The sequence below is a fragment of the Perca fluviatilis genome, chromosome 2 (assembly GCF_010015445.1).
Source record: "Perca fluviatilis chromosome 2, GENO_Pfluv_1.0, whole genome shotgun sequence".
NCBI classification, from domain to species: Eukaryota; Metazoa; Chordata; class Actinopteri; order Perciformes; family Percidae; genus Perca; species Perca fluviatilis.
In genome coordinates this window covers 15,424,814-15,452,537 of record NC_053113.1, presented here as the reverse complement: position 1 = coordinate 15,452,537, position 27,724 = coordinate 15,424,814, and the positions used below count along the sequence as shown (strand labels likewise).

Here is a 27,724-nt window from a genome sequence, read left to right as displayed (position 1 = left end):
TCATAAATCTCAACATCAAAACAATTAATCATAACGAACTTTATTAGTGCGGTTTAGTTGCAGAAAGTGTGATGGACGACAATCAAAAACAGAACTGGCATCACTTAAAAAGCAGACCTGGTACTTACACTGTGATGGATTGACATGTTAAAAGGTAGTTTGTGTGTAGTTGAATGAATCAAGGCCAGTTTGATTATATTACTTTCATAAATTTCGGAATCTAAATAAATCTCAATTTGCCAAGTTAAATACAAATATAGTATAATCCTAAAAACATTGATAGCAGTTTAAGATTTAACAGAATAAAATCCATCTTTAAAAAGGACAAAAAACAGTCAAACATATCTACACGAATGACAAATAATAGACCAGTAATGCACAGGTGGGCTGTATTTCATTACAATTGAGGAGGTCCATGTGGCTGTCCCAGAATCACCTACACCACCAGCGTTCAACTCAGGCCCCCAGTTTCTGTTCCTCAGCCTCTCCGCAGGAATCTCTGCGCAAAAAAAACAAACATGACACCCAAATTAAACATAGAGACAGATGCAAACAGTTTGAAATACAGGGATAACAGATAGTTCAACTGTTCACAGAAGCACAAGTGTAGATGTCAACAAAGGTGGTGGGGTAGACAAAAACAAAAGGGGCCATTTAGCAGAGAAAAGTGAAGCATGCTGGGTAATTAAAAGGGAGGGTAGATGAGGGGGCATTATGTGGTTAGATTTCCTGGACAACACCACATTGTCTGCCGAGACAAAGCCAATCCATTGTTGTATAAGGATACCGGCCTGTAGGAGAGTGTGTGTTGTGTGTGTGTGTGTGTGTGTGTGTGTGTGTGTGTGTGTGTGTGTGTGTGTAACTCATATCTGGTTATCTTGAGAAACTGCATTTGTCATTATTTAAAAGGCTATACACAAATACCACACTGTTAAAACCCATATCTCTCTCTTCAAAAGCCAATCTTTTTTTCAATTGTTACATAAAGCATAGTCTCGCTTTGCCAGACCCTCCTCCAAAGCGCACTAAAGGAGGGTCTGGCTACTCCACACAGCATTCGGGATAGGAGAAAAACATGCTCTGGTTAAATGGCATTTCTTTAAACCAATCAGATTTGTCATGGACGGTGCTAAGCTCTGGACAGAGCTGCTGCAAGATAGTTGTGCGAGAGAAACCTCAGCTGGACAGAGAGTCCAGCTAGCTGTCTCAATGTACCCTGCAGAGATCTGAGGAGCAGTCAAAACTAGTCCTCGTTAATCCACCAAATTTAAAATTCCAACACAAAACAAGCGGAAGGAAATAGAAAAGACATGCATCTGGCGGAATTTCCTGCAGCACAGGAGCAATCCCAGAAGTGGAACGTCATGGATATAGACCACATAAAGCATAACAGTTTATACATAACTGTGTAACACATAAAACATGTCCTATTAAGGTGAATATGGTCCCATCAGTCATTCTCTAGTCATGTCAACACTAATTAATACAGCCTTCAGTTTTAACCTTGGGTGAGACAATGGAAAGCAAAGTGTGTCAATTATTAACAAAGATTTAGCACTTACAGGATAACTACATCTTGTCCTGCAAGACAAGTTATCAGTGACATCTAATGGACCATTTGGCCCTTGGGTTTAAAAACTGTTTCAACGAAATTCGTTTTTTGAAAACTGCTAATAAACTGTCATAAACGTCTCAGAACTTTGTCTCTAATCCCTCTGTAATTAGTACCAAATGAAGTAGTTGTTTGCAGGGGAACATCCTCGGAAACTATAAAACATTAGCAATATCAAAAACAAAACCTTGTATTCCTCTTTGGACTGTGTTGGTATACTTTAGCTCCTTTACCTGCGCCACAAATGCTGCCAAGCCGGCTAATGTGGCCAGCAGTGCCATGCGCCGCAGCCTGCACACATTGACCTGCTTGAGCAGTAAGAATCGGGCCCAGCTCAGCTTTTTGGCAGTGTGAGGGGGGTAACGCATGCTGTTGACTCCCTCCATCTTCAGCTGCTTGATCAGACAGCTGCGCAGGTGGCTCAGCTGGTCAAAGGTGTGCCGTCCGTGGTAACAGCCCATACCACTGTTACCTGAGCAACAAGGGAGAGAATAAGTCAGCTGTAAATGTGGGTCTGTAAATAAAAAAATTTAAAAAAGGAGGCAAAATATCTGCAGGTTGGTTTAAAAGGCGCTGACACACCAACCCGATTATTGTGTTCTGTGTTTATTAGCTCTACAGAGATGTTCCGTCATTTCTTTTTTTTTTTTGGGCGACAATACAGATTAGCGCCGCCTGCTGTTATGGAGACTTATTACATCTCGCGCACGCGCAGAACGTACGCTCAAGTCGCTGCCGCTTCGGTGTGTTCCGAGGCACTTTTTTGGACCTCGGGGTGCCGACTGATCAGTCCGACTGCTTTTTCTGTCGACAGTCGGCCGTCGGGTTGGTGTGTCAGAGCCTTAACTCTTATTACACTCACCAACTCCTCCAAAGGGCAGAGCACTAACAGTAAAGTGTACCAGACAGTCATTCGCCAGCAGAGCTCCGCTGGATGTCTCAGCTATCACCCTTTTGATCAGCTGTTTATCAGACAGGAACAGTCAGGACAAGTCGAGTCAAATGAACCAGAGCATTGTGGGTACACTTTTATCAACATCATAGCATTTAAAAAAAAAAAAAAGACACGAGAATATCTAAATATTAACTTCAATAAATCATAAACAAACATGTCTGCTTGTGATGCGTTTACCTTATTGTCATTAGAGAAGATGTATATAACCAGAGGTTTTTCTCTCGCATTAATAAACTGGATGGCCTCGTCTATACCGCTCACTGTGATGATGGGCAGCAGTGGCCCAAAGATCTCCTCCTTCATCACTTTGGATTCGCCCGTCACATCCTTCAACACAGTGGGGGCTGCAAGGAGACAGGAAGAAGAGACTCACGCTAAGAGTATGGCCCAAGATGTATTGATACTGCTTCATACAGAGTGGACAAACAAGATACAAGTTAGATCATAGTTAACCTGGCAAGAAAGAAAATATTTCTGGGTTCTATGTAAATGTTATGGATACACACCTGTAACGTAATCAACATTTTACATATAGACGAGTGCGTTTGGAGAAGGGATATGTTCAATGTTATTAGTTTACTGTATTGCAAATCTATCCAAGGTTGTTTTTACCTGTGCCTACACCCAGCAGTTTAGGTTAATGAGATTAAACAACTAAAGAAGGATATGTAAAAGGGCTTTCTTCAACACAGGTGACTTAAAAACAAAATCAACAAATCCTGAACACTTTTGGATTTGTTTCAACTGCCAAAACAGAAAAGACAAAGACAAGAAGCCAAAGTATAATTGGATTAAAAATGTCTCTACCTTACATGCAATCATTCTGAAATTATGCAAAGATTAGCTTGTTGTTTGGACAGTGTACCTTAAAGTTCTATTTTACAGTCTTAGTACACAATGGAAGGGATTCCTCTACAGATAGCATACATTTTTGCAATATCACACACAGAGTATACAGACACACTGAAAATGCAGATAGGGAGGATGTTTGTTTTTTTTTTTTTTTTTTTTTATATTTTTTTTTTTTTTTTTTTTTTTTCTGCAAACCTTCCTTTCACTGTTTTTTTTTTTTTTTTTTTTTTTTTTTTTTTTTTTTTAATTTTTTTTAATTTAGGAATCCAAGATGACTACACCTGCCATCCTCCATGAACAAACAACCTTCACATAAGTAATGCTACTCAATATATAGTAATATTCCGTTAGGTAGTCTGAGGCACTGTGTCACAGCATAGCGAAATTTTTTAAGAAGTTAAGGGCTGACACCAATAACATAAAGTAATCAGCTGGCCTCTTCAGCTAACCACTACCACAATCAAAATATTTTAGACAACTTTAGAGGTTTGCCTAACATATAGTACAAATTCTTTTCAGCAAACAATTGTTCAAAATCACCATGTACCTATGTAGCACTGGGATTCATCATTGTCTCCACCAACAGCAACTGTGCTCCCCTCCATAAGAGCCATGAGCCTCTTAAAGTGCCGCTGGTTAATAATGCGTCCGTAGTCCTCAAATGTTTCTGGATTATCTGTGTAAAACTCCTGCAATGTGTGTGACAAAGGATAAATGATGTTCAGATTACTTGCAATCTCAATATGAAAAGGTCCAATGACATGTTGCTTGTTGGATGTTTTTATAAAGGCCAGGGCTCGACATTAAGGCTTGTCCGCTTGTCCGGGACAAGTGGATTTTTTGTAGGGCAAGTGGAAGAGAAATTTACTTGTCCCACTGGACAAGTTAAAACTCAAACAAACTAAAATGCCATGTTAGTTCACGTCATGTGCCACTCATTACGTCTATGTTACAGATTTGAAACGATAATTTCTTTCCCCCGCAATACCGGTCAGCGGACCGCTAACGTTAGACCCAGCCCCCTGTTCAGCTCGTTCTCTGGAAGCAATGCAGCATGAAAGCACGGTGAACCTGCCGGTGTTAGTTAGCTAACGTTGGCTTGCTAACTCCGCCTTAACGTTACCTCCTCGCCACATCGTTGACAGAAAAGGAGAGACCCGGTGCTAATACGGCACCGGTGCCTTAACGACCGTTATCTACCGGACCGAATTGCAACGCGGTGCCCACTGAAATGCCTGCGCTTCTCTCGGATGCTCCGAAAACGGACGTTAGAGGCAACCTAAACATCGCCGCATGTTACGCTAGTTAACACTACACTCAACAGCAAGTAACGTTAGCCTATCGTTAGCTAGCAGCTGGAGTAAACAGTTAAAATTCTGACAGCTAAACGGTGTAAAAGTACGTCTGTCTGTATTTCACTGGAGAGGAACATATGACAGTGTGCCGCTGCTGTTGTCGGAAAAACACAGATGTTGCGTTCACTTGAAATTCGCCCCGCCAGCGTTGTGCTGCATTCAAAGTTGTTGTAAAATACCCTTTTCCTATCCAGTGGTTGTTATTGTTGTTAGATTTTTAATAAATCATTTAATTTTGCCTTAGCAATAAACAAGCCGTTCTATAATGTCGTTTTTTTTTGCTCCTTTTTGAAAAAAAAAAAAAATATGCAGATTAAATATCAGGTAATAATCAACTGTAAAGTAGCTACACCTTTTTAAAAGGATCCTTTCGGTAAATCAGCCTCTGCCGGGTAGAAATTTGTGAAATTGTATAAAAAAAGTTAACACCAACATTTAGTGGCAAAATCCATTGTATGTCTACAAAATTATTTTAGATATAGTAGAAGTTCAAGTCACCACTACCTCTGGTCAAAATATTGGCTTAGTATCTCAATATATTAATTTACCTCGAAATATTGACTTAGTATCTCAATATTGACTTAATATCTCACTATATTGTTCAGTATCTCAATATATTGATTTATCTCAAAATATTGACTTAGTATCTAAATATATTGACTTATCTCAAAATATTGACTTAGTATCTCAATATATTGACTTAGTAACTCAGAATATTGACAAAGAATCTCAAACCAATAAGAACATTTAAAATATTGACTTACAATCTCAATATATTGACTCAATATCTCAAAGTATCGACTTAGTATCTCAATATATTGACTAAGTAACTTAGAATATTGACTAGGAATCTGAAAGTAATGACAAACTTTAAAATACTGACTTAGAATCTCAATATATTAACTTCTGCACACCGGCAAGTACATATTACTTTGTATTATGGAGTCTGGAGATCCTTTTTTCTTGTTGAAGGGGAAATCTATTGTTGGGACACGTTTGTTTCTACTGTTTCAACAGAATTTTATTAATGTTGATAGTGTTTGGATGCTTTCAACGGTTTGTTCAAATTCTGCATTAGCAAAACACAATTTTTTTTATAAAATGATGAATCTTTACCCGGACAAGTGACTTTTATGCATGGACAAGTGAAACGTAAATGTACTTGTCCGAAGGACAAGTGCCTCAAAAAGTTAATGTCAAGCCCTGAAGGCCTTAGTCCCCTAATACTGTATCTGAAGTCTCTTTCCCAAAATTCAGCCTTGGTGCAGATTTACAGCCACTAGAGCCAGTCCCACAATGAGCCTTCCTTAGTATGTGCCATTTCTGTCTCTGTAGCTATTGATGAGGAGGGGGCGAGGTGGAGGGTGGGGGTGTCCTTATGACCTCATAAGGAGCAAGATTCCAGATCGGCCCATCTGAGCTTTCATTTTCTCAAAGGCAGAGCAGGATACCCAGGGCTTCACCATTTCTAGCCACTGGGGGACCATAAACAGAATTGGGGGAAGGAACTCATGTTAATGTTACAAAACTACATAAAGTGAAATTTTCATGCCATGGGACCTTTAAAAGACAATTTATAGATTGTTAGAGAAAAGCACAGAAACTTATATATCCTTAAGCCCGTCTGTCCTTCTTGCTGTGGGGAACAATAGTTCCTATGTATCAACCTATGTTTTTTTATTGTTCAAATATGGGAAATACACCAATGAAGTAAGTAAGCAGTAATATTGTGCTCTTTGTACTTTACCAAGTAGGTACTTTACTTAGGCAACACAAAAATACAAACATTACACACAAAGCCTCTATTGCATACAACTGCTGTTCTTAAACAAGTGCCTGTTGTGGGGTCACAGAGCAGCAGTTTCTACTGGAAAGCCCCATGCCAGATAGATTTTTGTCGTTAGTAACTGTATTATGCAACTGTCTAGTTGTCTCACAGCACATGGGTATACAACCATGTTGATCAAGGATTAAAATGGTCACATTTCACATTCTCTAATCTAGATTATTCCTAGTTAATTCAATTATCTAATTTTACCTTTCCTATAAATGATCTGTCAGATTCCCTTCCGAAAATAACTGACATATTACAGTCTAAATTTAGACCAACCTTGATGCACTTCTGGATCTCTTCTACTACTTGGCTCTGGATGCAGGGTTCACACAGGATAAAGTCTGGAGCGATGCATGTCTGGCCACAGTTGACAAACTTTCCCCACGTGATGCGACTGTATTGGGAAAAAAAAAAGAATGCAAACGCCTCAAACCTTGAAGATACACTTTGAGGTTGTGGTAGCTTCCCAACTGCTCCGTGTTTGGTGGGTATTTGTGACTTTCTATAGAGTTCACACAATGGCAGCTTTTTTGTTTTTACATTTTACAGTTCAGACTGACCGACATGCGACATTGATGTCACAGTTCTTGTCAATGTAGCAGGGGCTCTTTCCTCCCAGCTCCAGGGTCACTGGGGTGAGGTGGCGAGCCGCAGCCTCCATCACCAATTTCCCCACTGTGCTGTTACCGGTGTAGAAAATGTGGTCAAATCTCTGCTTCAGCAGCTCCTGGGTCTCGGACACTCCACCTGTCACCACTGGGTACAGATCCTAGAGAGAGGACAGTATATGCAGTCACTCAAACCTCACTGTACAAGGTGAGGGCTCTAGCTCACCCAGTAAGATCGTTCGCCCCATGCTGGCTGAGTCCTGCAGTGGCACAAGTTCGAATCAGACCTGCTGCCCTTTGCTGCGTGTCATCCCCCATCTCTCTCCCCCTTTCATGTCTATCCACTGTCTCTACACAATAAAAAGGGAAAAAGCCCACCAAAAAAAAAAGCGTATGCGTTTCATATCGAACAAAGCAGGCTCACTTTGTCTAGATACTGGGGGAGAAGTTCCTCCATCACTTTGGCAGAGTGAGAGCTGACTTCAGATGGCTTTATTACTGCTGCATTACCTGAAAGATGAAAGAGACAACGGCAGGAAAAACTAATGATGGGAAAGAAAGGGACGCTCACCCCCCACTTCTCACAGTGAATCCTGCAATACATTTTGATAAAGTTAATCGGTTATTAGAGAGAGAATTCTGGTTCCTGTATAATATTCAACAGTGCACAAGCAATGAATGACAAGATGTTAAGTTGGGACAGTTATTTTATTCCTATTTGCTCACATACTGTATGTAAAGTGTTTCGCTGGTTATTCCTTATTTCAGCCATCCGGCTGGCATGAAGGAAATTAATGCATTTCTCCCTGTTTGACTGTTGAACGTCTGTGCACACACAAGCCGGAATTATACTTGGGCGTTACGATGTAGCCTCTGTAGCTACACCGTACACTATGTACCTTTATTAACACTTGTGTTCTATACAAATACATATGGGTGTGTATGGGTAAATGTATTACCAGCAGCGATAGCTCCAACCAGCGGCTGGAGGGTGACAGCCCAGGGGTAGTTCCAGGCCCCGATGATGAGCACCACTCCCAGAGGCTCCGGCTGCACATAAACTTCATCTAATATGGTGAGGAGGTTCTTCTCTACCGGCCGAGGAGCCGCCCACTCTGCCAGTTTCTCCATAGCCAGACTGATCTCTCCCTCCAGTCCCAGTGTCTCAAACAGCTCTGTCCCATGTTCACTCTGAAAGCAGAAGGAGGGACAAAATCCAGCGCTCATCCCCAGTTTGTTTGGTAGTTCATTCATTTGTTAATTCACGTTTATTTCAAAACTAATTTAATAATTCAATTCACTGATTAGTTCTGACCCGTTTCCTTCCTGCTGTGTTAATGACTGTTTTTCTAATGATCTCAGACCAAAGATGGACTGAAAATAATCCAGGCCTGCCTGTAGGACCTCGGACTCCCTAGGGAGTGTCTACTTTCCTGATCCTCACGAAATTCCAACATTTTAAAAAAGGACCTACTGGAGCCCCTTAACGTTTTGACTAACCCACCTTGCCAAGATCCCTTTTGACGGCATCTGCAATGTCTTTCCGTCTCTCTGAGATGAAGCAGAGCAGGCTCTTCAACTGGTGGATCCTGTACTCCAGAGGCTTGGTTTTCCCTGTCTGGAAGGACCTTCTGGCCTGTTGTACAACCAGCTGTTCTCGGGACATCTTAAATAGAAAAAGAATATACAGCATGAGGGCCTAGCGTAACCCTTTGATTTTGATTTGATTTGATTAGATTAAATTCCCTTGATGCCAACTTTAATTTTCTGGTTTAATTCTTCTTGAATTCTTAAGTCAATTTTATGTTAAGATGGCTAACATGCTAAAAAAAAAGAAAAAAAGAAATTGTATTAAAGGTTGGGCAACAATTGATTAATGCTACAGCTGTTGCTATACTGTAGCTAACCGTATGCAACTATATAGAGCATACAACTGATTTGTTAATGACACTGACCTCACATCTTCAGATAAGTTCCCTTTGCCCATAAGCAATAAAACATGAAAATGAAGAATTTCTCAAATAAGTTATAGTAGTGATTCCCAAATTTTTCCACGTCAAGGACCCCTAAACTGACACAAATTAGGCCATGGAGCCCCATTTGATAAGATTTGGTCCCAGGGTCCCCCATCTGACAGGATTTTTGCTTTTAGATGTTTAATTACAAGAAGTGTATGAAACCCATGAACACAATAGTCATATATTCTGTCAATGTTTTAGCTACTTATGGATGGAGCTATAGTGAAAGTAACCTGGGAATCCCTGGACCCCACTTTGGGCACTAGCTAGCTAGAGTATTGTTAATTAACGCTAGCTAATACTATCCGAAATGTTACGCTAACGTTACCTGTAAAGTTATTGTGCATATGACCATATGCAACAGTAGACTTTTGTTTAAGCAAACACTCACTGTGGTAAGGAAAAAAATGAAAATACTCGCTATAACCCTAATCGACGAACAGTAAATGAAAATACCAGAATCACTATCTAGCTATGTCTTTGGATGAGCACATTCATCCTGGAAGTCCAGCCTTGCTTAGTTGCTAACGGCATAGCTAGCATTGCAAACTGTTGTTGTTGTTGTTTAGCTAGCTAGCTATAGCAAATATACGAACAAATACAAGCTATTGTTAGCTAGCTATGTAAGAGATAACGAGCACTGAGGTCGTCCAATCAGATGCTCCTCGATGTGCCCAGATCCAGGTTAAAAACCAAAGGTGACCGAGCCTTTTCAGTGGCTGCTCCAAACCTCTGGAATAGTTTACCCATTCATGTAAGAACAGCTCGGACCATTGGAACGTTCAAGTCCTTGCTTAAGACCCATTACTACGCATTGGCTTTTAATTCAAGTTGAGCTTTGATATCTTGTCATTATTGACATTATTCTTTTTCTACTGTTGTATATTGTGCCTTGTTTGTGTTTATTGTTTCGTTGCTTTTGGAGCATGTTAAGCACTTTGGTCAACTGAGGTTGTTTTTAAACGTGCTATATAAATAAAATTGAACTGAACTGAACTGAACGCTTGCAAATTAAAGTTTTGACGATAACTTACCTTTCAGAGCCGCTCACACGCTCTTACCAGCGTTAGTGTTAACCGTTGACGCTAGTAGCTAACTACTTATAAAGTTTTGAAGTCCAGATTTTAGCTAACTGAAGAAAAACAAACGTCAGCAAATGGTATGTAACTTAGGTGTGTCCATCAAGGGAAATATCAGTCAAGCGTCCTCCAAATACCTGCCCAAATAAATACATAACCTGTTCTTCTTCTTCTTCATTGTTACTTTGTAACTCCTTAACTCCTTGTAACTTTACAGGCCAGGAGGATAACTGCACCCTTCCATACAAATGTGGACGGAGGTAGCCTACTGTCTGGCTCTGTGTCTGGTCTTATAATAGCCTACATCCATGGTCTGGAGAGATTGACTTATTGACATTGACATTGACTTTACTTGTTTATGGAGCTTTTAAGTCATATGACTAATTGTTAAGAGTATGTTACTGTTAAATACAATTGTATAGATATTATTTGTTGTATTATAGAAAGCCTTTGTCAGTGTATTACATACAACGAAATTAGGAGTGCTACTGCTGATCAGTGCCTTATATTATTTGCACTCCTAATTTCATTCAATTTCATACAGGGTAAACGTAACAAAGACAAAACAACTCATCATTCATTATCTTCACTAACTTTTTAAGTTCAGACCTTTTTGTCCAAAACTCAGTCTCTGAGGAATCCACACAGAACCAAGCTCGGAAAAATAAAACACAGCAAGACATTTCAATTGTTTCTTTTTTTTTTAATATTAAAGACTGTATTTGTGTTCCATAAAGAACATAGACAGACACCCCTCGGTGAGGGACACAAGTATAACATTAAAATTTCTCTTTGAAAAACAGGTGCTTGGAAAACGTGTTGCATTTTTAGGGTCGTGACTGACGACGGGTTTCTTCAAAATGCATTCAGCTCAAGCTGGAGAGGCGGCAAAAACAACAGGGTACATACAGTACATTCAAGATTCTAGAGGTTCTACTCTACAGGGTAAAATGCAGACTTGGTACCCATGCTTCATCTATAACAGTCCATCTTCAGTTACAGTCAATGGGTAAAATGGTACAGAGCACAGATTGAGGCGAGTTTCCCATAAGCTTTATTTGTCCCTCTTCACTCTGTGTGCAGTAAAAGGCTTTGTGTGGTTCAGAGTGCTCATGACAAGGACGAGGGAAACTGAAACCCAGATATGTCTCGGAAAAGAACAGTACATCAGATCAACAGGCCCAGAGACCGCTGGGTGCCCGTGAATGCATTTATACACATTTTTACACAGAAAAAGAATGTATTCACACCTGTACAGAGGAGTAGGTCTTTCTCTGCTTTCACAAGAAGAAGGCATCTCCTTTTCCATCAATAACTGTTTACTACTGGCGTTAATGCACACCTGGCAAGTGCACGTGTGTACATATACACTCATACATAGTACATACACTGTTGAGAGCACAGCAGACAACTTGAGGGGAGCCAGAGGGGACAGCGGATGCTAGGCAGTGCAGATTGTGACAATTCAAGTATCACAAAATTTTGGGAAATGAGTATGAAATCTTAAGACGTCACGCTTATTTCAGAAAATTTCATAAGACCCACTGAACAAATATGTGTCTTCGTCTAAACAATGAACAGTCCTGGTAGAAAGAGTTCTCTGGAAAGTTTTGGAGCTGCCACAGTTATATTTTATTCTTTGGCACACCCCTGTTGTGCCAAAATATGGCAGACATGAATAAAATGTATCAAATTCACCTATGTACATATAAAGATTTGTGCTCTTTGACCGACAGGCAGGTCATCTGATGGTATCATCGACACCCCAAAACTAAAAATGTGATCTCACACACACACACTCCCCTCCCAAAAAGAGGGGAAAGGAATCATCACATGCACCACATACAAATATATACAAGTTTGCCAACATCAAGTTTTGTTAAAAAATTAGCTACAGATACTGACAGAACATAAAAAAAACTGTAGTATTTTAGTAAAATGAAAATTATTTTTAAGGTAACTTGTCAAGTAATATGACCATTCAGTTTCACAAATCACTCCTTCAGGGTTTAAAGTGGACACTGATTGGCTGTTCAGCACTGCAGTGGGGACAGGAGAAGGGCCTGCCACCATCTTTTCTTCTGAATATCCAAGCCTGCAGACCTTGTGAGCAGAGTGAGCCACTGTCACCCCACATTTAACTTAACTCCTCCTCACTGTGATCAACATAATCAACAAGTCACCACGGGTCTGTTACGGTCCTATAAAACTGGGTCACAAGGGAAACAATGGGACAGTTTTTTCTACTATTTGCAAGTGTAAAATGAATATCAAGGTCCATAAAAGCTGATCGAAGCTCCCCTGCTCTGTATTTTTTATGTGAATTACCAAACTACAAGTATTTCTTTTTATAAATGATAAATGTTGGTTTGATGTTTGAGAACAACTGCATCGGTCACATCAATGGTAAAGAACAGGAAAGGCTTTGAATGGCTGCATTCAAATTGTAGCCCATTCTTTCATATGGCCAGACACAACTACTGTATCTGGAATTTACTGTGCCTGGCAATGCCTACATTTTTTTCAAACTCCACTCCCCTATTTTAGGTTTTTGGTAAAAAAAAGGGGGGGGGGGCTAGTCCACAAGCCCTAATCAAGATAACCCTGATGGCATCATCTGGGTTTCAATCTCAGACTTCAGAAATCTCCCATCAGTCACAGAAGACATTTTACAATTCACAGGCTGAGGAGGGCTATTCGTGACAGGTAAACTGATTTTCATGTGTAAAATCGGTGACACGCCCCTTTAAATATATTTATTTAAATCTGCTTACAAGCAAAAAGTGGTTCTATTAAACTTTGACAGAAGAGGCCCTGTAAAGTTGAGCTGCAGCCAATTTGTCTTGGCTGACAGCACTATTTTCCTTACCCGAGTTTCCCTGGTTGGTCTGCCTTATGGGAAATGTATGCAGTCTGTAAACTTGTTTATCATGCATACAGAGCAGGTACATTTTGAGGGTGGGAGCAGGAGTGATTAGAAAACCCTTCCCCTGCCTTCACATTTCTCCCTTCAGAACTTGTACAGCTACACGCCTCTTCCTCTCAATCCACAATAAAGTGCTTGAGCTAACAACACAGGAAAAATAATAAAGCAGTTCCAAATCTACAGGTTCCTTTGCTCACATGGCTGTCTAGTTTTTGTAACGAGAGTTCTTGTTTTACGTAAAAATCCATGTTGTTGGATCAGTTACAGTGATCAGCCATAAGCCTTCTGCAATTTTCTTCCATTTCATTCCACTCCAATACTTGAGGTTATCTACATAGGCAGAAGACTCAAACATCCCTGTTCTTCTGAACCAATAAATAAGAAAAACAACAACTTAAACACAGAGTAAATAACCACTGATATAACATAGTACGCAGGATAAAAAAAAAAAAAAAAAAAAAAGACAAACTCCAGTTCGAGTCTCTTGAAGTCCACAACACCGCCTCATAGTCCTGTCCATCCTTTTTTTCTTCTGGTAAAAAACAAATGATATCCTGAAAGATGGACATTAGTTTATTTTTTTATACATGTTGATCAGATGGGTTTCCACCATCATAGCGTAAGAAGAAAAATGCACTTGAAAGTGCAGGCATTACGTCCACATCCGGTTTCAGCCTTTTGTTTCTGGATCCGTTGTCATCTTTGGTTGTAAATTTGTGCATCAGTCGCTTGTCACAGTTCAGTTCGTGATGCAGCCAGTATGATGATAAATACAGATGAAACCTATCAAATAAAAAGTGCTTGAACTGCTACAGGAGGGAACAGCGGCTTTGTGAGGATGGTAGTCAATAGTCTTAGGACATGGTCCCTCTGTGTGTGTGTGTGTGTGTGTGTGTGTGTGTGTGTGTGTGTGTGTGTGTGTGTGTGTGTGTGTGTGTGTGTGTGTGTGTGTGTGTGTGTGTGTGTGTGTGTGTATGGGAGGGCTGCTACTCGTAGAGTGTGACAGTGCAGTAGCAGAGGGCTGATATCCTGCGGTCCACGCTGGCCTTGTCTGCAGGGAGAATACACAAAACAACAACATATAAATAGAAGTCAAAGCAAACACTTAAACAAGTAAATATAGTTATTATACAGACTGCATACCTAGTCTTGCTAGACCTGCAGATTCAGCAAAGTCTCTTAACTGCACAAAGTTATTGTAAATCGTTTGTTTTAGCCTGATGAATACCAACTGCTCTTGAAGAGGTGAGTTTTCATGAGGTTTGATCATTAGCATAAACGACGCCCCCAAATAAACGGCTACCTGTTCTGCTCTTTTTGTGCACACGTTTCATTCACAAATATGTTACTCAAGACAACAAGTAAGACCTTCACACTGCAGAGTTTCAAGTCCTGCTGTCAGAAATCAGCAGACATAAACATAAAGATTTAGCAGTGGTGTAAGAGTACCCCCCAAAAAAAAGCCCAAATATTACTATAGCTGTCAATCCTATGTCATCACAGAGCTGTACCATGACAGAAATAAGAGTGAATGGTTTGACATAAAGTCTTGTGGTAATTGTATAACTTGGCAATAAAAGTAAATTGGGGAGCAATGATTAACTTCACACTTACACAGTAAACGGATTTATTTTGTAACATACTAAAACTCCACATTCATTCAGATGGAGGCATTCTTACTTTTAAGTCAAACATGTGTTTTCCCCATGTTGAAAAAGTCTGATCTGTACATGACTTGTACAACAGGTCTGGAATTTTGCTGAGTGTTAAATAAATGGTTTATGCTACAAATTCTCTGAAATCATCGTACATGCCACTTAAAACTAAAGACCCAATCTTATTCATAAAGGTGGTTCCTGCATGAGGCCAATTGTGTAGGACTGTCTGTGTGTGTGTGTGTGTGTGTGTGTGTGTGTGTTTGTGTGTCTCAGGGTTTGTACTCACACTTGACCACGTTCTCAATGTCAGTGGGGTCCTGTAGGATCTTGGACAGGCCGTCCAGCAGCATGGCAGCCTTGCTATAGCGGTAGGCTATATCTTCTGTTTGCTTGAACATCTCATCCAGAGCAGCTGACTGAACCTGACACACACACACACACACACACACACACACACACACACACACACAACACATTAGGCTGACCAGTATAGATCATAGTTGCACTTTACTGAACATATTGTTTGAAAAACCTGGTGGAAATGACTATACGTGTATCCAGCACTCACCATCTCCACTGCATGATTGTAGATGAGCTTCTCCGCGGTGACACTGTTGATTTCGTCCACAAAGCGCTGCTTGTCGGAGAAGAAGTGGTTGAGTCTGTCAGTCAGCCGCCGGCAGAGGGAGATGCAGCTTTTGTAGCGCTCATTAAGACTCTTCACCACTGAGAGAAGACAGAGAGAGGGTTTAGTATTTTTGCATATACTTGGAATTTGAAAGTTACATATATGTAAAGGACACATAACTACAGTGTCTTTCTCCTGCAGATGAAGTGGGTGAACAGCAGATTTCCCCTCTTTTCTCAGCCACAGTTTCCGGTTTAATGCATTGGTCACAGGTTAAATCAAGTAATGGGCAGTGAAATAAAATGTCCTTACCCTGTTTGACGGCAGTGGAAGGATTGAGCTTGGCTGATTTAATCTGAGCCTTGGCCAGATGGAGAGAGGAAGCCAGGAGCTGAGCTGCCTTCATGTAGAGCACCAACTGCTCCACCTGCCTGTAGGGGCAGCACAACCATAGTATATAAAATACAGTATAAAATACTGCACCAACACCACTAAACAAAGAGCCTCCTCTGACTACAGAATACTATTAATTTAATGTATGATTATCAGAGAGTCAGACTAAACTTTAGTCATTCCTTACCCCCACTCTCTGCTGAGCTGGCTGATCTGGTCCACAACCACACTGTCCTGGGGAGGGTAGAGGGAGGCGGCCGACACGCCAAGCTCCGTCCCTCCAGCTCGCACTGCCGCCATCTCCAGGACGCAGTCGGTGAATGAAAGCATCATCCGCAGGTGCATCAGGGTGTCTGTATGCTCACGCTAGACCAGAAATTACAAAGATGAAATGTAAAACACAAAAGAAGATTAAAAGTGTATACCAGTGAGTCATGAAGTTGTCTAATTGACCAATTCCCCTGTTGGGTGATGGGAAATAGACACCAAACATTTGACCTCACACTCCCTCACCTCCATGAGGGTCTCCTCAGGCAGCTCAGGGGCTTCGAATGTGATGAATCCCTCTAAGCTGGGAGGGGAGGTCCCATAGGGAACATAGCGCAGGCTGCTGGGTGCCCCCTCAGTACTGGGGACAATCTGCCCGCCCCCAAAACCTCCTGGAGGAGAGCAGCCCATGGCCATGCCTGGAGGAGATCCAACATAGACCCGACCGCTGGTGGAGCACAGGGAGCCGGCCGAACTGTTGGAGCCCACTGAGAGAAGGATGGGAGGGGAGAGTGGAGGATCATGAGATCTACGGACAAACACCTTCACTAAGAACACCTCCCAGCCTTCCTGCTTCTCACTGTTACTAGCTTATTTTCTTGCATACTAGCCCAGATTAGGGGAAGGGTCCTCACCTGAGGTGGTGCGTGGTCGTGTGCCCAGGTGGCTGCAGGTAGGGGGAGTGCTGCTGTTGGGCGGTGAACCCACGGTGAAAAGGACAGTACGGGGACTCACTGACCCAACCTGAACCAGCCCACTGGGACCTGCAGGGGCTTTGGGAAGATGACATGTAATTGGTTTTATTCTCTGTGATACATTGTTAATAGTTGCAGTTTAAATTTAAGTTTAGCTGTCCATTGTGCTGACAGCAGTGTGTCCATACCTGTGTCCATGGGTCGCTCTGTGTTCAAGCTGTCATTGCTGCCTTGATAGGCCTGTCCACCCAGAGTGATTCTGATTGGCTGCTCAGACAGACGACCTGTACTAACAGACCTGCAGGGAAACCATGGATAACATCAACGCAACGTCAAACAGCAGACAAAGTGACGTCACATGCTAAAAGATAGACAGGGGGGGGGGTCAAAATAATAAAAAGTGGTGCACCAAGCTAGTACCCTTTGCTCTAAAAACATGTAGATATACATATCAATATTATATATCAATGTTAGAGCCAGAAATGTGTTTTGCCTGGATAGAAATGTATCTGGAACAAAATAGAGCCAGTGTAAAACGAAAACTCTCCATTTAAAATCCGGAAAATAAGAAAGTAATTAAAGAAAATTACATTGTCAGTAACTCTTACGTCCAGTCTGAAGTGTTAGATATCATTCAGGTTCAGGGATATTACTACATCAGTGTACTACTGATAAATTGTTTTTTAAACTGAATAGGACAATGTCCATCATATTAACAAGGAAACATGATGACTAGATCAGACATAATAGCCATCAATGGACATTAATGTATCAGTGTAATATACTGTAAGTTAAGGTGGAAGCTGAAATGGGTGCAAAAGAAATGTGATGGAGACTGTAGATCTGGGCAAGCGAGGGGTACAGACAGAGGACATGTTTCTTTCAGTGAGTCCTACCTGCCAAAGGTCCTGCTGGCCTCAGGGGCAGCTGGGCGTCCGGTGAAGTACGGGCTGCAGTGGTGGGCACAGATATCCCGGGCATCTGCCAACGTCTTGGTGGGCACGGGGCTGTCCGCCAGTGCCATCAAGTTACAGGACGCCTGCGTTTTGGGGATCTTGAACGGTGCCGAAATAGTCTGAATGAAAAATAAATGAAAACAGGTCAACTTTAAAAACTAATATTTTAGTTTATTTGGTATTGGTAATTTGCACATTTAATAATATCTGCACTCACCTTAGTCGGGGAGCCAATGATGGTGGGCAGCGGGGACTTCTGCAGCCAGTCGGACGTGCGGGGGGAGGAGCCCAGGAGCTTGGTGGGGGAGGAGCCAAGGTTGGCTGGTCGACCGAGCTGAGGGGAATGACTGCAGGAGGACGAGGAAGAAGGCTGAACAGGGTCTGATAACTGCTTGTGGAGTTTCTGCCTGGTCTGGTAGAAGTCAGTCAAGGCGGGGGCACTCTGGAGCCGAGCCCCCAGGAGCTGAGAGGATGGGACGGGGGAACCTAGAGAAGGTAGAGGGACTGGATTAGAGTTCAATTCAAGTTAATGGACCATATAGTAGTATACAAAAGACCTACTCTATATGAAACATGCCCATATATAACATGTTTTATGATTTGGCACTATAAATAAAGTTGACTTGAATTGAATAACCTGTACAGTATAGATTCAGATTGATCATGGATAAGGTTATCTGTTGTACATTCTCTTTGGCAGGTCAGAGGAGACATAAGTTCATGTCTCATTTGTCTCTCAGCAGAAGGCAGTCTTCAGCTCTAAACTTTGCTCTGCACTAGAGAAAGTGACCAGTGAAGTACAAAAGTCCTGAGACTTTCCACAGAGACTCTGTGTTGGTCATAAAATCTGTTGGTTGTATGACTTTTGAAATAGGGGACAAAGTACTGTCTGTCTGACTGAGGCGCCATTTCAGACAGTACACTATAGCCCTGTTCCTGGTTCAAATAAAATGTTCACCATGACAGCAAACCTCTAGACACAAACAGTTCAGAAGTTGTGAGACGTCTGCAGTTTTAATATAACCACAGTGTCAGACACAAAAAGACCAATGATAAAAGTCATGACAATTCTGTCATTAACTGCAGTTAATGGTAATACTGCATATTTTAAATGCCAGTTCATAATATATTATACTGGGAGGCATTTCTGTAATGTCTTTTTGGCAAAGGGCTGTATGTATTTGTGTCCCCGTGTTTTTGTTGAGTGTTAACAGATTACCAATTGCTGTTTCTACAACCCACATTCCACACAGGACCATGTAGGTTAAATCTCATCTAAGTGGACAAGTTGGCACAGTTGGATGTGGGTTAACCAGGTGACCAGGCTATGTTGAGGACAGCTGAAGTTTTGCCTGTGAACTGACCTCCTGAGGAGCTGCGGCTGCGAGGCTCGTGGTTCTGCATGTGACAGCAGCAGTGACCCAGCTGCTCAGGGATGGTGCCCACTGCAAACACAAACAGTTATTTTTATTGCGAGCTTCTGGACAAGTCCAAGTCATGTCTGGAAGGTGTTCTTAAAAGGCTCATGTGCTTGACATGTCTAGACATATCCTTACCGAGAGGTGAGGGGGAGTAGGGCCGGGAGCTGCCGGTGGAGAGACGCCTGCCTACTGCCTGAGGGACATCTGCAGAGCTGGGGGACCCTGAGCCCACCTTGGGAAACCCCATAGGACTAGTGTTGGAGCGCCTCACTGTGCCAGACCTAGAAATCACAAACACATATCACAAAAAAACATTAATGTACGTAAACCTTCCCAAGTGCAAGTAAAATGCATTTAGTTTTCAGAGCCATGAGGAAAATGCTCTGTCTCAATCAACACTGAACTAATCCAAAGAGTTAAAAGGTCCCATGACATGGTGCTCTTTGGATGCTTTTATATAGGCCTCAGTGGTCCCCTAACATTTGAGAACGTCATCTGGGGCTTTGGGAAACATGGATCGATATGTTTTTTTAACCATTTTTTGACATTTTATAGACCAGACAACTAATCGATTAATCGAGAAAATAATCGGCAGATTAATCGACTATGAAAATGATAGTTAGTTGCAGCCCTACAGTAATTCAGGTATTCAACTACTCTCTTTCAGGTGATTTCTTTCTTCTCCCTTTTGCTTATTTTGGCCCGATAGTAAATAGTAAAACTTATTTGGCTGCTGAGACAACCCAAGATAACTGCTGCAAGTACTGTACAAGACTGCAACACAGATTTGAGTCACAAAGCATGTGTAAGAGCATTTACTGTGCAGATTGCTCATCTCAAATCTTTGACACAAAGTATTTGGTACAAGTACAGAGTGTTGCAAAGTAACAGTATTTTGTGAGGACCTTATGTAATTACTGAGATACACAATATACACAGTACATAATCTAATCTAAGAAAATGCCCTGAATACAACTGCAGAAGGCACAGATTTAATTAAAAAGTGCCCTATGGAGTTTTTTCAAAATATAAGGAACACATGCCATCGCATACATGGGTCTGGTAAACTGTGCTCGATTTGTTATATCAAGAAATTATAGATATTACAGGTACACAAAGGCCAAATATTATTAGTAATCTCTTAATGCTAAGTAATAGCTCATTATATGAGCTCAACACAAATTACCCCACTTCACACAATCTTCGTATCTGATTACAAGGTGTTATTTGTAAAAGAGAGCAAAATTAAGATCCTATAGTATGTTAAGGAGTTCTACCTGACATATTCTTGCTCCCTAAAGTGAGAATAACAATACTAACACACAGAAGGGTCTTTGATAGGTCAAAGGGACAGAGTGTCAGAGATCTAAATATATAATATATATAATAATCCTCCATGAACAGACTGCAGAGGTAGGATGGCTGAAGAGTGGGACAGCTGAACAAGAAAGGGTGAGAGGGACAGTAACTGTCCTCCAGGATCTACCTACCATGGCTGCACAGAGGTCAGGTAAACAAGCTGCTACTACAGAACCATTATACAAATCCTTATTTTCAGAGCTACAATCACCACAGGAGGAATTTAATTGCTAATGACAAAGCAAGCAAACCACCAGATGAACACAAGCAAATACAGAAACCAAACCAATAAAACCTTTAAATATTAAACACATATTAAATACAATACAGCTGATTAAAGCCTAGAGTACCCCTAGTGTTCTCCTTTTCAGACAATAGTAAATAGGAACAACAGAACTAATCTTCCTGTGAAACGAGATGCCACCCTTCTTTCTTCCTCGGCCATCCCATCTGTTTTGTCTTCACATAAAACCACCAACAAACCCTCCCAGCAACAGATTGGGATATATAAATATAAAAGCAGGCCCTGACTGTATCTGATGTAAATCCAGTCAAACTTTATGGCTGATGAAATAACAGCCTGGGGTTTCATTACCTAGCCACAAAGTTCACTCCCAAAATAAGGAAAACATTAGTCGCCAATAAAGATCAACAAACCGGTGCCCCTTCCAGGCGTTTCATTACTAATCACTAAAAAGGTAAATATAATGCAGAGTTAAGTCAGAACCATCCAGCACCAAGGGCACTTCCTTCACCCTCAGACCCAGCAGAGGCGGCTCTTACCTGGGAGAGCTGTACAGTGTGGTCGTCGGGCTGCTGGAGAGGTTCTGCTTGATGCGCTGGTAGTTGCGGATCTGGGTCGGAACAGGGATGGGGGTGGTCTCAGCCCGTGGGGACACGATGGGGGTCTGTCCTGGGGTGGGCTGCGGCTGCCTGGAGGGAAAGAATGGGGAGACGAGGGCGGTTAGCCAGGCCGCTCGAGGCTGCTGCTGCTGCTGCTGCTGCTGCTGCTTCCAAATCTGCAGGACATCTTGAGTGGTGTCAACACCCATATTAACTTAAATCTCCAAAAGGTGACTGCTTGTTTAATAAGTAGAACATAAAGCAGGACAAGTCTAAAATGGAGGGACTTGGTTTCTACAGCCCCGTGTTCTTTGTTTACTACAGTGTGGAGGCAGTTTGAGTTAGTTAAGTTTAGCCTGGCTGATCATGAGGGCAGTCAGTTGGTGAAAAAAAAAAAAAAAAGGGGGGCCAGGCTTCTATGTAAACACAAAGACAGCACCAATCAGCTTAAGCTCCTGCTGCTGGGGGCAGGGCTAGAGGCAGGGCCGACCAATGGCACGTGCAAGGAATGTCCTCTGTGTTCAGCAGACACGGGAGGGGAAGTGTGAAGAGGCAGAGCTCATTTGCATTCTTTTGTTATTCTAGAAGAGACAAAATGTTCTCAAACATAAGGTCAAGACAGAGTCACCCACAGAGGGCCTTTGCTTACATATAGAATGCAAAAAAAAAAAAGTGGAGTGGAGGAAATGGCCGTTACAGAAGGGCACCAGTTGGAAACCAGTGTTATGTAATGATGTAAAGCCAGGGAGGGTCTACAAGGGAGAGAGGAGGAGGACACGTGAGGGAAAGACTAGTCCAGACAAAGAACCAGAGAGAAGTTGCTTTGTTGGATTCCTGCAATTCTGAGATATAAACCTGACCACATGCTGTTCTTCACCACACACTTAACACCGCTCGAGAAGACGGTTGACACAGAAACCCATAATGGAGGCTTTCAATTTTTTGCCAGGTTGCTAAAAGCTTTATTGATCCCAGCCAAGGCTTAAAATGGAGATGCATTTTGTGTGCTGTTGTATCCTTGTTAGAGAAAGAGAGAAAGAGAATGTGTAGGTCAGTGAACAGCTGTTTTTTAAAAAGGCAAGAGTGAGTGGAAATGGGAAAAAGACTGGATCTTAAAGTCAGTTGCCTCTCAACTGACCTGGATTTTAGCAAGCAGTCCAAGAGAGGGATGGGGGGGGTGGGATCCTTTTCTTTTTTTTTTTTTTTTATAATTTGTCACTTCTGTTTCTCCTAAGATATCTCTTCCATTTGCTTGCGTTGTCTTTCTTTTTCTAATCTCTTTAATTACAATGATCACCGCTCTCCAGACATCCTACTCTTTCATTCATCTCCCCAAGCCCACACTCTGGTCTCCTTGTTCCTCGACTCCAATCAATTTAGGACACGCAGGGCACAGAGGATGAACAAGGCTGTGATTTAGCAGCTCTTTGAGAGTGTGGCTTTGTTACTAAATTCATGGGACAACTCCTGTAATGAAGAAAAAATGGGTTCTTCCCATTTCAATGGTTAACTAATTTATGTAAGCAGTTGAGAGTTACTGCTATGGAGAAAGCCGTTAAAAGGAGAGCAGAGGGAGGGCGTATGAATAGATAGAGGAGGGTGAGACAGAACAGCAACAAAGACAGGACAATGTGCGTGCAATGAAAAAGGGAACAGAGAGGGAAGAACAGTTTTGCTTTAGGCTGTTTACACATGCAAACAGGAAAGCAAAGAGATGGAAGAAGTGTGAAGAAGAGTCTGAAAGTTAATAAAGGGAGAGAGTGAAAGAACAACTTTACTCTCAGCTTAAATTAAGAACTATATACAATATTATCTACAATTTAGAAACAAAGCTGTCCAGGCTATGGGGGTAATGTGTAGCTAGTAAGATCTAAACCTGAATTTAAGAAAAAAAACTAATTGGAGAATTAAGAAACAAGGCTTCCCTAATGAAATATAATTAGTGCAAGTTCAAAAACATAAAAAAGGGTAGAAAATGGAACAGTAGGGAATAACTGCTGGACAAGAGGTCGAACTGTGTATTGGGTATAGTGAGTGTAAGTACATTTTACTAACTGGATTTAAATCTGAAGAAAAAGAGTCAGTCAGTAAATGCTCAGTCACGTTGGAGAGCGGTACATTTGAGCATGTTTTGATTTTTCAATACACAGCTGAGGCACAATAATAACTGTTAGTTATTGCAGGTAAATCTGGGGAGTACGCAAGTCTATTCTTATCCCACAGCCCCCGGTGTGTCAGGTGTTTTATTTAGCACTGCACCACATTGTTATGGCAAAATGTTTGATTCAAAACTCACTCATCATGCAGATTAGGAGGTGGGCAGAAGAATTCACTCATGACGAAAGGACAATTAGTGTGTGTCATGTGTAAAGCTGACAGGAGGGTGTTTTGCTAGTGGTCAGAGGGACAGAAATAGAAAAGGAGGCCTCGTTGACATAAAAACACATGAAGAATAGATGATGTGACCTTACACACATACACACGATCTCAAGGATGTGTGTGAAATGGAATCTGACTCACAGCATCATTTCACACTTCCATTGCTATTTTTTACTCTGACTCATGTCAACATCTAGTTCATACTCCATGAACGGTCTGATTCCTTAGTGACACTGGGCTACATTTAAAAAACGATACCGCATCTGCAGCATCCACAAAAGACATTTTGACCAAATGACCATGACCAAATAAACAATCAAAGCTAGCAACATCAGTTTTTTTTTTTTGTTAAATCACAGCAAGGTGACAACAAGATACATAACCCGCCATAAAACCACAACCTTTTTATACTTTCTTGTACGGATTCATTTTAGAGGGTTGGTCGGCAGGTTTTGTTACCTTTGGACAGAGCCAAACTAGCCGCTTCCCCCTGTTTCCAGTCTTTATGCTAGGCTTAGATTAATGGCTAGCTTTCAGCAAGAAAGTGAGCATATTTAAGCGTATATAATAAGCATATTTCACTAAAAATCAATTTCTTTGTTTGTTAGCTTTTAGAATGGTTTTATCATAGCCCTGTTTCCATCAGGCAGTTACAATACAGCACCTTTAGAACCATACGTCGCCCGTACGGACATGTACCTAAACACTAGATCGGTTTTGCGTTTCCACTGCAGACAGTACTCTAAAATGCCGGCGGAATTGTTAACGGATGTTAAGATCTGTGTCAACCACATACACAAGTAGTGTGTTATTTTTAGTTTTTACATTTCCTCCTGCATTCATTGTTCAGACATGCGATGGAAGCCATGGACAGCCATGGGCTGAAAAATTAATTGAAAACCGTTTTATTCCTCACTGCTACATCCAGCTCTATTTCCTCTTCACCGATGATGCAGAGAAACATCTGCACCAATCGCAAACTGCAGTGTTTCTAGCGCCACCTTTTAGTATCGGATCAGTGTGCAGGTACCTCGACAGAGGGGTAACGAAAAAACAGGACACAATGGAGCGGTTCAATTGGTACCATCCACACCTTTTGACAATGGAAATGAAAAAATAACCGTTCTAATGTGTTACAAACACTGTTACTGAATCGGATTGCTTGGTGGAAACGAGGCTATGACCCTTTAAGCCTTATGAGTCATGCTGTTTGTCGGGTGTTTTCAAAAGGTTTGAATTTCTAAACAATATCGAAACCTATCTGGTTGATAGCATTGTACTTACCCTCCACACATGAGGAAGTCACTGGACGTCCGACGAACCACTCCCATTGGCTGGTCATCTGAGGAGAGAGAAAGAAGGGGAAAAAAAGAATGATGAAGGGGCATCAGGCTTTACTAATGCATGTATAAAACAGCAGAGATTAGGTCATTAAATGCCACTCAGTATGCCAGCTGACACTTCCAATGCTCTGCACTTTGTTCATTGAGTGGAGGACTAGCAGGTGTGTGTGTGTGTGTGTGTGTGTGTGTGTGTGTGTGTGTGTGTGTGTGTGTGTGTGTGTGTGTGTGTGTGTGTGTGTGTGTGTGTGTGTGTGTGTGTGTTGCAGCAGGTGCAGAATATGAGGGGTTTATTTTACCAGTCCAGAGGGTAAGTGTGCGTACCTACTGTTTGTGAACCGATGTCTACAATTACAGCATGAAATGGTGAGCAGCTGTCTAATTTACTGGCTGTGGATTTGGTAATATCGGAGTGTGTTTGAGCATGTGTGCTTTACTTGGCAATGTACCAACAACCAATCAAATTACAGAAACAATACTATTTTCAACCAATTATATGAAAAAATAGGCACAAGCAGGGTTGGTTGAGCAGGCTAAACACACCACATGCTATTGTTTTGGTATCTAAAGTTGATACGTTATATAGGAGGCCCAAGCACTCCCTCGTAGGAAACCTTTTTGGGATGGAAAGCAACAGTTTACCCGTCACAACAACCTTAAAAGGAGCTTGGCAGGCATTACATAAATTCAGACACGCAAAAGAAATTGTGACTGATTGATGTTGTGATACAGTATACAATGATATCAACTGATATGAAAAAAAAATTTGCCCAACCCTACAGGTAATACTTTTGCATTTTTCACAAAAGAAGTTAAGGAAGCCAAAGAGATGATCTCCCTTTCAAATAAATTTAGGGGAAATACAGCAGTTGTGTGATGTGTGTGATGTGTGTACAGTAGGGCTGGGTGTAATTTGAAAAACATTACGATACCAGTACTTGAATGTGTAGTTAACGTTGATTTGTTTAAATGAAAATCGTTTTTCTCCTTAACATCTGCCGACACTCCCCTCTGGGCTCCCGTAGTTCCGAACGGGCTCAGCCCTCCCCCCGCGCATTTGCCATAGAGATACACAAACAACATGGCAGCGACAGGGACTAACATTAGTTATTTTCTTAACTAGTCGTTTCAGTACTTCCTTAAACGTAATCTCCGCTGAAATGACCGGCAGCTCGCGGTGCTCTGTACCCGGCTGACAGTCACCTATTCTCGGATAACTGAACCACCAACTACAGCTGACCTGACGGAGCACCACGCGGGGCACCAGAGCCGGTGTTGAGGAACTCTGTTGCAGATCAACACATCTAGTAAATGCTGCTGATACAACCGAGCTGTGACAGAAGTCTGTAGCGGCTTAAACAACTAGCAATCGCCGCTCTGTAGCACGGAGCTCCTCTTCGACGTTATTTTTCACCGCTACTTACTATGAAGGAGCTTGCTACAGGTATGCTACATTCATGAGACCATGGGATGTTAATGTACGTTACTCAGCAACAGGTGAAAATAGGTGCAAGGTTGCGCGACTAAAGTCAAAATGATTTGAATTCCGATTTAAATCTTAAATCGGATTTCTTGTGAGGCCATATCGCCCAGCCCTACTTGGTACTGGGTTATTTTGGCCGATACCTTAAAAAGTTAATGTACAGTATGTGTGTTGGCACTTACAGCTGTCATTAGAGATGTGAGGCACCAGGACAAAGTCGTCAGTGTCACTGGACGAGTTTTTACTGCTGGTGCTTCCTGCAGACTCTTTGGACAGCTGCAGGAAGTTGGGTGGACCGAGCGGAGGGGATGACAGACCATCTTCTGCTAGTGTCTGCATGTCTGGGAGAGACTGTGTTGAGAGAGAGAGAGAGAGAGAGAGAGAGAGAGAGAGAGAGAGAGAGAGAGAGAGAGAGAGAGAGAGAGAGAGAGAGAGAGACAGAGAGAAGAAAAGTGGGATTAAGTTATAGTGTGCCTCCTGAATGATGCAATTAAGGCGTCCAGGCAGGGCAGTGCTGCCAAACTAATATAATCACCATGTTACAGAGAACACTGACATCCTGGGAAATTAACTTGCCCTGCATTCCCACTGCTGCTGCCAGGAGATCTGCCACTGTGCAAGGATATTGCTATAACTAGCAGTGGACTTATTAGTGGCAGTAGCTTCAACACATTCACTTGCAAGATTTACAATAATAGAACATAAGTAAAAGGGGTAAAATGGGTCTAGGTAATTTGTCCTATTAAAAGTATAAATGTTTTTATGAAGGGTTCGTTTATTTCCCTTTTTGGACGTTTTACTTTTCAGGCACGGTTTGTAATCTAAGAAGCAAGCAGGCACAATAGGAGCACAACAGGGAGGCATGGTTAATATTGTATTACCTTTGCCTAAGTGTAATTGTAATCCCCTTTGAATGAGGATTTATAAAGTAATATTAAACTCACAGGAGGGGAGTTGTAGCGGATGCATGGGGAACTGCCACAGGAACTGTCCGTCACTGCATTAGAGGTGCTGGGGACCGGCACTGGACACGCTGAGGGGAATAAATATAGGATTAATCATG

General features: G+C 41.7%; 2 protein-coding genes across 6 annotated transcripts in view; both read right to left on the bottom strand.

Annotated features, from left to right (window-relative positions):
- Positions 1 to 24: 24 nt before the first annotated feature.
- On the bottom strand, positions 25 to 10,531 carry LOC120548811 (aldehyde dehydrogenase family 3 member A2-like). 3 transcript variants are annotated; one of them, XM_039785309.1, is made up of 11 exons: positions 10,269 to 10,531; positions 8,721 to 8,882; positions 8,176 to 8,407; positions 7,641 to 7,726; positions 7,169 to 7,377; positions 6,885 to 7,002; positions 3,967 to 4,108; positions 2,745 to 2,911; positions 2,475 to 2,574; positions 1,846 to 2,084; positions 25 to 499 (listed from the first exon to the last, which is right to left on the bottom strand). In XM_039785309.1, the coding sequence occupies exons 2-11, from the start codon at positions 8,880 to 8,882 to the stop codon at positions 479 to 481; spliced, it is 1,476 nt and encodes a 491-aa protein (XP_039641243.1). In that variant the 5' UTR covers positions 10,269 to 10,531; the 3' UTR covers positions 25 to 478. The 3 variants fall into 3 exon arrangements, with proteins under 3 accessions (XP_039641243.1, XP_039641235.1, XP_039641252.1); XM_039785301.1 differs by lacking the exon at positions 10,269 to 10,531 and adding an exon at positions 9,563 to 10,089; XM_039785318.1 differs by lacking the exons at positions 7,641 to 7,726; positions 10,269 to 10,531 and having other exon boundaries at positions 8,721 to 8,859.
- A 464-nt stretch (positions 10,532 to 10,995) lies between these two features.
- ulk2 (unc-51 like autophagy activating kinase 2) overlaps positions 10,996 to 27,724 on the bottom strand; it is a 37,091-nt gene continuing 20,362 nt past the window's right edge. The window contains exons 12-28 of one of the 3 annotated variants that reach the window (XM_039824354.1): positions 27,606 to 27,694; positions 26,844 to 27,012; positions 25,123 to 25,180; positions 21,400 to 21,549; positions 19,393 to 19,538; positions 19,201 to 19,281; positions 18,054 to 18,322; positions 17,777 to 17,955; positions 17,069 to 17,178; positions 16,821 to 16,958; positions 16,432 to 16,673; positions 16,106 to 16,284; positions 15,838 to 15,956; positions 15,466 to 15,623; positions 15,184 to 15,319; positions 14,185 to 14,290; positions 10,996 to 14,110 (exon numbers count right to left, since the gene is read on the bottom strand). In XM_039824354.1, the coding sequence (XP_039680288.1) occupies positions 14,226 to 14,290; positions 15,184 to 15,319; positions 15,466 to 15,623; positions 15,838 to 15,956; positions 16,106 to 16,284; positions 16,432 to 16,673; positions 16,821 to 16,958; positions 17,069 to 17,178; positions 17,777 to 17,955; positions 18,054 to 18,322; positions 19,201 to 19,281; positions 19,393 to 19,538; positions 21,400 to 21,549; positions 25,123 to 25,180; positions 26,844 to 27,012; positions 27,606 to 27,694 (2,288 nt within the window). In that variant the 3' untranslated portion in view covers positions 10,996 to 14,110; positions 14,185 to 14,225. Of the gene's footprint in view, positions 14,291 to 15,183; positions 15,320 to 15,465; positions 15,624 to 15,837; positions 15,957 to 16,105; positions 16,285 to 16,431; positions 16,674 to 16,820; positions 16,959 to 17,068; positions 17,179 to 17,776; positions 17,956 to 18,053; positions 18,323 to 19,200; positions 19,282 to 19,392; positions 19,539 to 21,399; positions 21,550 to 25,122; positions 25,181 to 26,843; positions 27,013 to 27,605; positions 27,695 to 27,724 lie in introns of all 3 variants that reach the window. The other 2 variants (XM_039824364.1, XM_039824344.1) reach the window with 2 other exon arrangements.

Bases quoted from the DNA above. Each gene is read 5' to 3' on its own strand.
- LOC120548811 (XM_039785301.1), bottom strand. From the start codon at position 9,589: ATGGTCATATGCACAATAACTTTACAG. The intron at 2,912-3,966 runs GTACATGGTGAT...GTCTCCTTGCAG, and splicing joins TGAATCCCAGTGCTACATAG to CCCCCACTGTGTTGAAGGAT. The intron at 500-1,845 runs GTAAAGGAGCTA...TTTTTTGCGCAG, and splicing joins TGGCAGCATTTGTGGCGCAG to AGATTCCTGCGGAGAGGCTG.